This window comes from Rhinatrema bivittatum, chromosome 14 (genome assembly GCF_901001135.1).
Source record: "Rhinatrema bivittatum chromosome 14, aRhiBiv1.1, whole genome shotgun sequence".
Classification (NCBI taxonomy): Eukaryota; Metazoa; Chordata; class Amphibia; order Gymnophiona; family Rhinatrematidae; genus Rhinatrema; species Rhinatrema bivittatum.
In genome coordinates this window covers 50,255,680-50,269,594 of record NC_042628.1, presented here as the reverse complement: position 1 = coordinate 50,269,594, position 13,915 = coordinate 50,255,680, and the positions used below count along the sequence as shown (strand labels likewise).

The 13,915-nt window shown below is 45.7% G+C and overlaps 1 protein-coding gene across 8 annotated transcripts in view; it reads right to left on the bottom strand.

The window, feature by feature from the left end:
* The window catches only part of LOC115075846 (carcinoembryonic antigen-related cell adhesion molecule 3-like), a 570,763-nt gene that overhangs the window by 164,194 nt on the left and 392,654 nt on the right, over positions 1-13,915 (bottom strand). For 6 of the 8 annotated variants that reach the window (XM_029576699.1, XM_029576701.1, XM_029576700.1 and 3 more), the window contains one exon: positions 2,601-2,954. In XM_029576699.1, the coding sequence (XP_029432559.1) occupies positions 2,601-2,954 (354 nt within the window). Of the gene's footprint in view, positions 1-2,600; positions 2,955-11,813; positions 11,924-13,015; positions 13,150-13,915 lie in introns of those variants that run through there. The other 2 variants (XR_003852622.1, XM_029576703.1) reach the window with 1 other exon arrangement.

The window sequence follows — 13,915 nt, the reverse complement described above, 5'->3', positions numbered from 1 at the left end:
TTATCACAATCTGCTTGTGATTTAACTACTCTGAACAATTATGTATCATCTGCAAATTTTATTACTTCACTTGTTGTATTTCTTTCCAGATCATTTATAAATATATTGAAAAGTAAGGGTCCCAATACAGTAATGCACAGGGAGCAGGTGTCAGTGCCGGGTGTCACTATGATCAGTAATGACACAGGGAGCAGGTGTCAGTGCCGGGTGTCACTATGATCAGTAATGCACAGGGAGCAGGTGTCAGTGCCGGGTGTCACTATGATCAGTAATGACACAGGGAGCAGGTGACAGTGCTGGGTGTTACTATGATCAGTAATGGCACGGGGAGCAGGTGTCAGTGCCGGGTGTTACTGTGATCAGTAATGGCACAGGGAGCAGGTGTCAGTGCTGGGTGTTACTGTGATCATAAGAACATGCCATACTGGGTCAGACCAAGGGTCCATCAAGCCTAGCATCCTGTTTCCAACAGTGGCCAATCCAGGCCATAAGAACCTGGCAAGTACCCAAAACTTAAGTCTATTCCATGTTACTGTTGCTAGTAATAGCGGTGGTTATTATCTAAGACAACTTAATTAATAGCAGGTAATGGATTTCTCCTCCAAGAACTTATCCAATCCTTTTTTAAACATAGTTATACTAACTGCACTAACCACATCCTCTAGCAACAAATTCCAGAGTTTAATTGTGCGTTGAGTGAAAAAGAACTTTCTCTGATTAGTTTTAAATTCATTGAGTGCCCCCTAGTCTTTCTATTATCTGAAAGAGTAAATAACCGATTCACATCTACCCGTTCTAGACCTCTCATGATTTTAAACACCTCTATCATATCCACCCTCAGCCGTCTCTTGTCCAAGCTGAAAATTCTTAACCTCTTTAGTCTTTCCTCATAGGGGAGCTGTTCCGTTCCCCTTATCATTTTGGTAGCCCTTCTCTGTACCTTCTCCATCGCAATAATATCTTTTTTGAGATGCGGCGCCCAGAATTGTACACAGTATTCAAGGTGCGGTCTCACCATGGAGCGATACAGAGGCATTATGACATTTTCTGTTTTATTCACCATTCCCTTTCTAATAATTCCCAACATTCTGTTTGCTTTTTTGACTGCCACAGCACACTGAGCCGAGGATTTCAATGTGTTATCCACTATGACACCTAGATCTCTTTCTTTGGAACCTAACATTGTGTAACTATAGGATGGGTTATTTTTCCCTATGTGCATCACTTTGCACTTATCCACATCAAATTTCATCTGTCAGGGAGCAGGTGTCAGTGCCATTAGGGTCAGCTTACATTGGCCTACAGTGCTATGAGCCTTTCTCACCCACTCCAAGCATTTGTTTTCTGATAGAAGCAGGATATAAGGCTAAAAAAATAAATATAATTTGCAAATACCTGGGGGTGCAGGGCAGGAACTTAGAAGAAGAATATAAAAATATGGAAACCTTCCAACACAGCACAGCAGTTACAGGGACAGTCTTTGGACAGAGGCTCCCTCCAGTAGGAGTTGCCACTGCACAATGACAGAGATGCCCCCTCCCCAGGGGCTGTGAATGCTGCCTCTCCAGTCCATCCTATACTGACTGGCTCAGGAAGCAAATGATCTGATCTGGGAATCGAATCAAAGTCTTCTGCATAGATACAGGCAGTGCTGCCACTGGGCAGCCCTTATTCATTGTATTTCTATATAGCGCCCTATACCAGAGCGCTGTACAAAACACTACACACAGGTGCAGTGCAGCCCTGCCCCAAAGCCTCCTGTGGAAGTAGATACATAACACAGAGACATGCAATGATCACAATAGGTCCTAGACTTGATTCGATGCTCATTACTTGGACTCATTCACAGAATTTGCTATTGGTGATGAAAGAAATAATAATAACACCTTCTGTGAATGAGTCCCTGTTTAGATTATTGAGCTCTGATCCAAGAGAATGAAGCTGAAGTCCTGCTCCTGTTGAGAGCACTGCATGTCTCTTAATCTGTCTCTGTGTTATGTATCTATTTCCACGGGAGGCTTTGGGGCAGGGCTGCACTGCACCTGTGTGTAGTGTTCTGTACAGTGCTCTAGTATAGGGCGCTATATGGAAATACAATGAATAAGGGCTGCCCAGTGGCAGCACTGCCAGTATCTATACAGGAGACTTTGATTCGATTCCTAGATCAGGTCATTTGCCTCCCTACAGGTCAGTATAGGATGGGCTGGAGAGGCAGCATTCACAGCCCCTGGAGAGAGGGCGTCTCTGTCATTGTGCAGTGGCAACTCCTACTGAGTGACCATTACATTAGCCAGGGACTGGTGGGAGCCTCTGGCTGAAGACTGTCACTGTAACTCCTGTGCTGAGTTAGAAGAAGAATATAAAAATAGGGGAACCTTGCAAGTTCCTGTCCTGCACCCCAGGTATTTGCAAATTGTATTTATTTATTTAGTTTTATATCGTAAACAAATGCTCAGAGCAGGTGTGAGGGCTCATGGCACTGTAGGCCAATGGAAGCTGATCCTGAAAGTCAAAAAAAGAAAAAGAAAACTGTCAGGCCAAAAATAAAATAAATGAGATTAGAGATGGGGTGGAAGATATAAATAATGTATTTTACTCACCAGAGACGGTTATATTTACTGTGACTACTGGTAGCTGTGATGACTCTGTTTGTAACTGTACGGTGTAACTGCCGCTGTCACTTGTAGTTAATCCCGAGATCTCCATGGAGCCATTTGGAAATCCCCTCACCCGACCCACATATGGAGGAGAAACTGTCTCAGGAGGATCATCACTTGGGACATACGTAAGGATCTGATTATTACCCACGGTTGCTCCTCTGTACCAGGTGATGGTAAAGATCCTGCCAGTGAAACTGACAGACAGCAGGACGCTGCTTCCCTCTGCTAGGGTCTTCGGTATTGGGACAACAGATATTTCAGCAGAAATCTGCCGACTCCAGAGACCCAGAAACACTGAAAGAGAAGGCAAGAAGAGAAACTTTAAGTGGGATTCTGCTCCCAGCGTTAGCCAATGGCTACGATTACATCATGGACCTTACTGAGACTGTGAGAACAGAAATTATTACAGCAAATGTCTATTCGCACCCCCAAAAATTTATGGTAAGGACAGTATTTTATCTGTAAACATTTACATGCAAAGTGCAGAATGATTAGTCAATTCCCAATAACTAATTAAATATTGCACACACAGCATGAAATAATGTAAAACTTCTTTACCTTTATTCAAGTTTTCCCCATCTCTACTTTCATCATAACTGTCTCAGAGCTCCTTTCCTGTTTCTTTTTTCTTATTTCTCTCCTTTGTTTCTAACACTTTCATTTCTCTTCTTTCCAACCCTCGCTCTGCTCGATTTATCACCTCTTCGCTTCTGCCATTCCTTAGGCTTCTTTTCTCACCTCTGTCTGAGCCCCTCCCCCTACAAACCCCCATCTCCTCCATCTCCCAGTCTCTTCCCCCCCCCCCCCCCATCTCTCAGCCCCTTTCCAGTTCAGCTCTCCCTCTCCCAGCTCTTTTTTCTCTTCTCCACATCTCCCAGCTCCTCTTTCCTCTCTCAATCTGTGAGTCCCTGTCTTCTCCAATGCCAGCTCCCTTCTCTCCCTTTCTAAGGTAATAGCAGTGCAAAACCAGGGGACCAGAGGCATTGCTAGGTATCTAAAAGATCCGGGGAAAGGGCCCATAGGCCCTCCTCTTCCTTTCCTCCGATATTTTGAAAATTAACTCAATCACAATCAGCAGCTTCCCACCCCCCCAGAACAATCCTACAATGATACATAACTGGACAAGTGATCTCCGTTCTATGTTCTCATGCGGCTGTCATTGCATATGAACTATGACAGGGAACCCACCCTCTTAGTTTGATCATGGCAGGGGCCCATTGACTCTCTCCATACCCGCCCCTTACTAATTCTGTCCATATAGCGACAGGACACCCCCACTCATAAAGCAGGAGGTACTGGGCATGCATGTTTGTAGCAATCTTTAGAGAGAAGGACTTGCTAGGCAACAAAAAAACCCTTGACTAGTTTCAACTGTATAGTAAAATTACCACTAAAATTATTCAGAAGCATCAATCAATAAACATTCTTCCATATGGGAATGGGGTCTGGGGTCTAAACAGCATAGGGCAAAATCTCAATAGAAATCATGAAGCTCACATTCTACAATATCCTGCGTTCTCAGAAACACCCCCAATAGAAGGTACAGAGCAGAACTGGGACACTTCCCCTCACCTCTTACCATAGAAAATCTTCAAATTCTGGTGTCACCTCAGATACAGAAATACAAACACTTTCCACTACCAGGAACATTACGTAATAATTCAAAACCCTACAAAAAATGTACTCAGAATCTAGAGAAAACCTGCCATACCATAACACACTGCCACTCAAACAGTAGCAACCCTACCTAAGAAAAGGCATCACTTCAAATATTACACCAGGCCCTAAAACATCAATACACATCTTATTAGAAAAACAGAAGTCAGGCTGCTATAGATCCCTACGTAGAAACTATATGTAAGCAGAATACCTCACCTCAGTCACACGTGCAGAACACAGACAGGCCCTCACCAAATACAGAATCAAGAGACCATAAAGTAGAATCACAAATGTACAGACAAAAACTGAACGGGAAACTGCAACAATGCAAAAACAGGAATGTCACCATTTCTCATAAAAACAATAAAAATAAAAAACTATAAAACATCAATCATAATAGTAAAACCATGCTAATCAAAAATACATATTTCAAAACAGCCACAAAAAGAATGACATCTAAACATTACAATTCATATAAAAATTGGTTAAAAGTTCTCAAAAATGAATAAAATATTTCAAAAGAGCACAAACATCAAACACCACCCAATAATTAAAACTAATAGATAAACAAATCCCCTGCTTTCCATACCTGGCAACTTTTAATTTAAAATCACCCTGAGATTGTTGTGGATTAATGGGAGGAGCCCACATAAACTTTCTTCTCTTTTTGTCATATACACACACACACATGTTCAACTTGCTCTCATTCTCTCTCTCACACAGCCACATATGCTCTCACATACACTCCCCCCCCCCTCTCTCTCTCATACACACACACACGCTTACACTAATTCCATTTCAGGTACTAACTTGGGGCCCCCCCTTTCTTCTGGGCCTCTTTTTCAATCCCACCAGGCCTCTCCTTGGGCCACTGTGGGATGGGCCTGCCTGGTATCTTGGTGGTCCATGGTGGCCGGGCCTCTCCTTTTCACCACCCGACAGTCACCGGACACTCGGGGCACCAATGAAGAGTCTCGGGGCATGGGCTCTGTGTGCCCAGAGCCAACGCTACCTCTACAGGGGACAATATTACCACTACCACTGGTCCTATAGCCTTTGTGCCCCCTTCAACCTGCCCTTATTAGCAACAGAGGCACTAGAAGAGGAGGAGGGACATTGGCTGCAGGGAGAGTCAGTAAAGTTTTATTATTGTTCTTTGGCTATGTGCTGTCACTCCTGTATCATGTCATGGCTTGTGGTACCTGTCCCATGTCTCTTGTTCTGTGGTGATTGCTGCCATTGCAGGGATGAAACAAGATGTCAGGGGATGCAGTTTTGGGATAGGAAAAATGAGATGGGCCATAATGATGGCTGGGTTGAGCTGAAATGAGGCAAGCCATGACTGGAGATAGGGGAACCAGCTTTATCAGCTTGATTTTGGCTGCCAACCGCTCATTCTGAGGCATGAAATTGCTGCTGATTTTCTGCTCCAAATCTGCAACACTGATGGTGCCCTGAGTCATGGGTTCCAGAGGGCATCTGGGAGGCAAAGTAGAGAGCTCAGGAGTCTGTCATAAGGTCCAGAGGACTTTGGCCATCTTCATCAGATGTAAGGAGGCAGCTTTTGAATTGATTTAGTATTGTAGCCATCACTCCATCTGCTGGTAAAATGCTCTATGATCTTACCACCATGCTAGAACAGGGGAGGTGGAGGTGGGAGGGCAAGAAGAGAGATTGCCCGAGATATCCCATCCAAGGGGGCCTATCATCAGCAGGGCTGCTTTTACCTATGGGCATAGCAGGAGGTCCATTACATGAGCACACAGGCTCTGTCCAGATGACTGTCAGCTAGTGCATAGGTGTTGGAACAAGGTGGACTGCAGGGGCCATTGCCCCCCAGGCTGCTGCTAGCCACGACTCCTCCCCACACCAACTCCCCTTCTCCTAACTGAACAAGTGCTACAGCTTGCTCACGGCTGAGGTTATGTCCTAAAGATGTAATTTCAGCCGCATGCAAGCTTAAAAAGGGCCTGGAGCAAATGTAGACCCTCTTTGCTCCTTTGCCAAGCACTGTTTGTCTAGCCAACCTGCCAAGTGTGCTGAACTACCACCAAGACTACTGCTACTGCTGGGTCGGGACCTGCCTTGACCCTTCTCCGTCTCCACAAAGCACCCTTTGTGTCATGGCTGTTGTGTGCTACTGGCCTCCATGTTCCATGGGGCCTGATCTCCCTTCGTGCAAAGGCGCCTATTGCCCCATCCTCTCTGACCTGCCTTCTGCACCATAGGAGCATCTGGATTGCTCTGGGTGTTAGTGTCAGGACCCCTGCTGCTGTTTTCTCCTTCTGAGATAAGGTTTGGTGCCTGGTCTGGGAGATCTAGGGAGAAGGGGCTGGGGGTGAACAAGAGGGGGAAGACTAGAGTGAGAGCAGGGCTCCATTTGGAGGAGGGAGACCTAAGGGAGAGGAGAGGGCTGAGAGCAAAGAGGGGAGAAAAGAGAGGCTTGGTTGCTGCTTTTGGGGAGGGGAGGGGTATTATGTTGGGGTTGCCCTCCTCTTTCTGCCCACAACCCTATCATTTCTTTCTGTCCCAGCCCTCTCTTTTCTTTCTGCCTCCTGACCCTTCCCCCAGTCCTCTCTCTCTTTGTACCCCCAGTACTATCCCCCCTGCTTCCCTCCCTGCCTTCTCTTTTTCTGGCCCTGTCTTCTGTCATCTCTCTATTTGCCTCCTGCTCTCTTTCCCTGCCATCTCTATCCCCCCACCCTCCGCTCTCTCTCTTTCTGCCCCCTCTTTCCCCTGGCTCCTAGCCCAAGTCCCCTGCCCACAGCTCTTGCCCTCTTCCTGTTCCCCATTCCTTCCTCCTCTATCTCTTGCCCCCACACAAGAAAAATAATGAAGGCTCGGCAGCCCCAACCTAATACTGAATTACACCGCCGCTGCCATCTTCGTCTTAAAGATGCAACATCTGTCACGAGCAAGCTTAAAAAGGACCAGGAGCACATGTAGGCCCCCTTTGCCTGTCTGCCGGACCACAGCGGTATTAGCTGTGGTAACTGCCATTACCACAGCTAATACCGCCGGGACCTGCCTTCCCAGCCTCTGCACCTGCTCAACTTCCTCTGCCTATCAGTCCTGCCCAATCTTCCCTTCCTGCCTCCACAGGTCATCTTCTGCTGCCAGACCCACCAACCTGCCTTCTGTGCTGCTGCTCTCCTAAGATAAGGCATGAGTCCTGGGAAAGGAAACGGGGGCAGGGAAAAAAAAAGCAAGCTGCTGTGAGAGCAGGGCTCTGTTTGGAGGAAGAGGTGGAGAGGGGAGGAAAAGTCTGTAATGTGTTATAGACTCTTCCTCCAGGAACTTGTCAGAACCTCTTTGAAATCCTGCTATGCTAGTCGCCTTCATCACATCCTCTGGCAATACATTTCACAGCTTGATAGTGCACCGCGGGGCCGATGCAATAAAGTGCGCCCAGCCTGGTACGCATTTTGGATGTCCTAGGCTAGCGCCTGATGCAGTAAGGAGAATAGCACGTCCGAATCACGTGCCCTAAGAAATGCGTAACCGCACCCATCACATGTAAATTCCATGCAGATGAGGGCATTAGCTATTACCCTCCCCCCCAATGCAGGAAACCACTGGGCGCACGATTCACACTTTTTAACGTGGGGAATATAACTCCAGTCCCAGAGGTGGAGTAAAGTCAACTCCCAGTCAAGGGCTCATGAGAAATAAAAAAAAATATGGTCCTCTGTGTTACGATAAGTGCGTTCTCCTTAGTATCGTTGTGACACTTTAATTTACTGCTTGCGGTGGAGAAAAATTAATTTATATTTTGACTCGATCAGAAGAAACCCACTTTCCTTTATGGCCACACAATTTAGATGTCCATTGCACAGGTGCTCTTTTTTTTGTTATTTTGCTGTGATTGTTGAAATGGATTAGATCGGGCGCCCCTGATATAATCCACTTTAGCAATCTCAGCACAATAACAATAAAAGAAGCAGGATCAGACGGGACACTTGTATTGAGCGCCTGTTGCAAATGGATGCCCGACGGAATAAACTATTGAGCGCTACGGACACACAGTTCCCTCAGTGGGCCCTTTTTAAAGCTGCCTCTCATTTAAATACTGCATTTGGCGCCAGGGGGATGTGGCTGCGCATACGTTAAGACAACAGGCGCTCAATACTAGCGCCCATTTTCTGCGTGCATTTTACTGCAGAGGCCCCCCGAGTGAAAAAGTTCTTTCTGCAATCTATTATTATAATTGTAATGCAGATTACTCATAGCTTTCTGAGGGCCAAGCCCACATCAAACATACTTTTCAGAAGGCTTATTACTATATGGGTTCAAAGTATCGTTTTTGCAGGGTTTTCTGATTGGTACCACAGTAATGTATGTAAAAACAATATACTGTATATGTTCTGATATTTTTACCTCAGAAGATGATGAATGTCTTTTTTCATGTAAAATCTTATTATAAATGCATTATTTGTAATTGTGTGTGGTGAGGGCCTGGAAGTACAGAGCACAAAGCTATAAAGTTTGCCTAGAGCGTCTAATACCCTTGCACTGACCTGGAAAGAATTCACCATTTATTTATTTTTATTTTATTCAACGTTTTTATATACCAACATTCGTTTATAACATCACATCGGTTACCATTAAACAGAAATGCAGCCACAAAGGCTTTACAGTAGAACTGATTATGAAACTGGGGAGTGGGAAGAACATTAAACAAGGCACTACTAAGGGAGGGGGGGAAGCTATAATTAGGAATGGAGGTTATAAAATACAAAATACCATACACAGACTCCCACCTTTCACCCATCTCCCACTTCTCCAGGAGGCAAATGTTGGGGAAATATGGGAGCGTGGCAGGGTTGCCAGCTTCCTAGAAAGATTATCTGCCACTGCTCTGGGAACTCTTAACTTTAAACTTTAGATCAAAACGTCCACCCGCCTATATAAACGCGTGTGAAAGATGCTTAGTACAACAGTTTTATGTGCAACAAAAAATGTTTTCTAAAAAATTCATAGAGATTGGTTCTGGTAAATTGTGTGATTTCCTGGGCACTTCTCTGCTAACTGCTTGGGGCCCTTTGTGGGCGAGAGGCAGTAGATTATAACAACTAAGTACATAGCATCCTCTGATACTGATCCTTATTAGTTTTTTAGTCATATTTATATTTTCTTTTGGTTACATCTTTTCATTTTTTCTCCTTTCCCAAAGTTGACAGAAAAAAATCGAATACTTCCCACAAAAGAAAGAGCAGGAAAAACTCTATAATCCGGGGGGGGGGAAGAAACAGCAGCTAGAACAGCAAAATATATTGTATCCTACCACCAAGCCAGAAATATAACTGACCAGGAACAACACGGACCTGAACCAGAACTCTGGAATTGTCCTGGTTGTTTGTTTGTTTGGATCCTTTAATTTTATCATCATTATTCTATAAATTGTCTCACTTTTACTTTATCCATTTCATGTATTACTTTGACAAGACATGTAAAATTGTCTTGCCAATGAAATTATCTGAATTTGTTTTCTGTGTGTTCGTTCCAGCCTCACCCCCTTTCCTCCTGTGCTAACAAGCAGGATTTTGGGAGATACAGAAGGTGAGGGGCAGTCTGCAGCTCTCTGAATCCCAGGACTCAGACTCAGCTGAGAGCAGAGTGTGTGTGTGGTAGCTTGTGTGTATATGTGAGAGAAAGAGATGAGAGAGCTTGTATGTGTGAGAGCCTGTGTGCGTGTGTTCGTGAAAGCCTGCGTCCGGGAGCTGCGAATGATGTGTAGGGGTGGGGAAAGTGAGGGAGACAGAGATGGACAGGTAGATGTGTGTGGACTAGTGGAGTGGGGGTTGGAAGAGAGAATCAATGGCAACCTCAGGTGACCACAAGTTCTCAGGTATGTTAGATGTGAAACTGTGAATATTCTGATGATAGCCAAGCTACTAACCGTAAAAAGGTACTTGCCCAACAGTTTTATGCTTTCAAGCACTCTGGATCTTCAGCGGAATTATCGCACAGAACTGCCAGAAGGTTTTAATTTCCACTCATACACAGCATCAATAAGGCATGGTCCAATAATGAGGGGATTATTTTTATTTTTCCAATAAGAACATAAGAAATTGCCATACTGGGTCAGACCAAGGGTCCAAAGACCAGCATCTTGTATCCAACAGTGGCCAATGCAGGCTACAAGTACCTGGCAAGTACCCAAAATCTAAGTATATCCCATGCTACTGATGCTAGTAATAGCAGTGGTTATTTTCTAAGTCAACTTGATTAATAGCAGGTAATGGACTTCTCCTCCAAGAACTTATCCAAACCTTTTTTAAACCCAGCTACACTAACCACATCTCCTGGCAACAAATTCCAGAGAGTTTAATTGTGCGTTGAGTGAAAAAGAATTTTCTCTGATTGTTTTAAATGTGCTACATGCTAACTTCATGGAGTGCCCCCTAGTCCTATTATCCGAAAGTTAATAACCGATTCACATTTTCCCTTTCTAGACCTCTCATGATTTTAAAGACCTCTATCATATCCCCCCTCAGCCATCTCTTCTCCAAGCTGAACAGGCCTAACCTCTTTAGTCTTTCCTCTTAGGGGAGCTGTTCCATTCCCCTTATCATTTTGGTAGCCCTTCTCTGTACCTTCTCCATCGCAATTATATCTTTTTTGAGATGTGGCAACCATTTTCTGTTTTAATCACCATTCCTTCCTAATAATTCCTATTTGCTTTTTTGACTGCTGCAACACACTGAGCTGACAATTTCAATGTATTACCACTATGACGCCTAGATCGCTTTCCTGGGCAGTAGCTTCTAATATGGAACCTAACATCGTGTAACCATAACAAGGGTTATTTTTCTCTATATTACAAAATTCAGTCAAGGATAACCACAAACATAATTGCTTCAGATACTGACAGGATTATGAAAACAGCATTGTAAACATCTGTCATATTCACATAACCCCAGATCTGTTCTTACTTTAAGTGAGACAAAAGCAGGGCCGGATTAAGGTCAATTGATGCCCTAAACACAGCCCAAGAATGGTGCCCTCCCTCAGCCCTTCTAATACCTGTCAAGATATTAAGACTCAATTAGTGCTGAAGGTGAAAAAAAGAGATTAAAAATTCAGTTTTCTTTCAGGCCATACCTCACAGCTATATTAACTATAAACATTTTTTTTAAATTTTATTTAACACTAAATAGCAGTAAGCAGTGTAAGCAAATTATTTACTTATAACTAGGGGGCAACTGAAAAAAATGCACATTTTCAACACTGTGGTGCCCCCCTCCCCCTTGGTGCCCTATGTAATGATTAATCTAGTGCTGGACAAAAGTAATATAATTCCCTGAGACAGCACAAGTTAGGTGCATTCTGGGACATGTAGTTCCAAATTTCCTATTTCACAAGAATTGAGGATACCCATCTAGTTTTAGACTTTTCTGTATTTGTGCTTCCAGTCAAGGCAATGCCCTCATGTATTCAGTCATTTCTCATGGTTCTAATCTTATGTCTCCCTGTCCCCTGCTGCCCGCTTACCTATGAGGATAAAACGCCAGACTGCAGGACCCCTGCAGCCGAACATAAACTCCATGTCAGAAGAAGCGCTGTAGGTTTTTGTCTAGATAGGTTCAGAGCTGGATCTCTGCCTGCAAAGGAAGAGAAGGATTCACGCCTGCTCGAAATCTTCCTAATCCAGTCCGTGAGGAAACCACAAATAACAAGTCACATTTAAAACGGATGCTGTGTCGCTATCAAGGCTTCACACGGAGCAGATCTCTGGGTTTAGTTCCTATGGCTGTTTCTCAGTCTCTCAGGGTAGGCCAGTGTTGCCAGGTTTTCATGAAAGAACAAGCACTTTTTTCCAGAAAAACAAACCCCAAAAAAGCCCAAAACACGTGAGATTGAAACATTTTATTTTTTTTATAGTAGTTAATGCCCTCACATACTCATACCCCTCTCCCCACCCCTCTACAAGCAAATCTCTGGCCCCCACACTCTCATTCCCCCCTCCCTAACCACTCCGAGCACATCTCTGGCCCCCACACTCATTCCCCCCCTCCGTGCACATCTATGGCCCCCACACTCTCATCCCCCCCCTCCGTAACCCCTCCGAGCACATCTATGGCCCCCACATACTCAGTCTCCTCTCCCCAGCCCACTCCAAGCACATTTCTGGCCCCGCACACACTCATTCCCCCCTCTCTAACCCCTCCGAGCACATCTCTGGTTCCCCCACATGCTGATTCCCCCCTCCCAGCACATCTCTGGTTCCCCCACATGCTGATTCCCCCCTCCCAGCACATCTCTGGTTCCCCCACATGCTGATTCCCCCCTCCCAGCACATCTCTGGTTCCCCCACATGCTGATTCCCCCTCCCAGCACATCTCTGGTTCCCCCACATGCTGATTCCCCCCTCCCAGCACATCTCTGGTTCCCCCACATGCTGATTCCCCCCTCCCAGCACATCTCTGGTTCCCCCACATGCTGATTCCCCCCTCCCAGCACATCTCTGGTTCCCCCACATGCTGATTCCCCCCTCCCAGCACATCTCTGGTTCCCCCACATGCTGATTCCCCCCTCCCAGCACATCTCTGGTCCCCACATGCTCATTCCCCCCTCCCAGCACATCTCTGGTCCCCCACATACTCATTCCCCTCTCCCCATCCCCTCCAAGCACATCTCTAGCCCCCACATACTCATTCTCCCTCCCAACATACTAATTCCTCCCCTCCTGATACCTGGCTGTAGCTGCACACGCTGGATTCCTTTGCTGTTGCGCTCCAATGCCGTGCTCCTGGCCTTCCCGTTCCGGCCAGGTGCGATACTGTGCAGTGCTGGCTAGGTCTGCCCACAAAATGTGCTCCTGACGTGTGCATCAACAAGACTTGCAGCTCCTGCTCTGATTGGCTTACTGCTGCAATTATAGGGATAGGGTGCGCCTGCTATGGACAGGCTTCATCGCAGCAGCAGCAGCCAATCACTGTAACATCAGAGCACAAGTCCCGCCCAACAAGCCCAAAAAACCGCCACTGGCAGAAAAAATAGCCCAATTAAAAGCAACCAGCGAATCGGAAAAAAAAACCCCGCGAATGACTACAAAAAGAAGCCCAATCTCGCGGTAAATAAGCGAAGTTGGCAACACTGGGGTAGGCAGGCATGCCAAGCTCCTTCCCAGGTACTCCCTCTATCACGTGATTGCTGGCACTGACCCTCCCCGCTGCAAGGAAAAGCCAGCATTGCTTGCGCACAATTCAGTGCAGAAGGCAGGGCCAGCCCGGCTTTAGCGTAGCATTGGCTGGGGGCACTGTGAGACCGAGAGCAGCCACATCTGCCTCCATACGTTCAGCTGGCTTTATAGCACGTCAGCTTCTGCTGCCCAGAGCCGTGAGATCACACGAGTCTGTCCCGACGATCAGAGAAAACTGACAATACGGCCTCTGGGAATGGAGGAGAAATTTGAAAATATTAGGAATCGGGGAGGGTAAGGGAGAGACCTAGTCTATCTCTTTTTTTTTAACATTTGACATTAAGAGGTGCTGGGGCAGGGAGAGAGAGACCTTACATGAGTTAATGGAGGAGTCAAGAAGAGATAGACCCACATGGGGGATGGTAGGGGAACAGAAAAGACAACCTACATG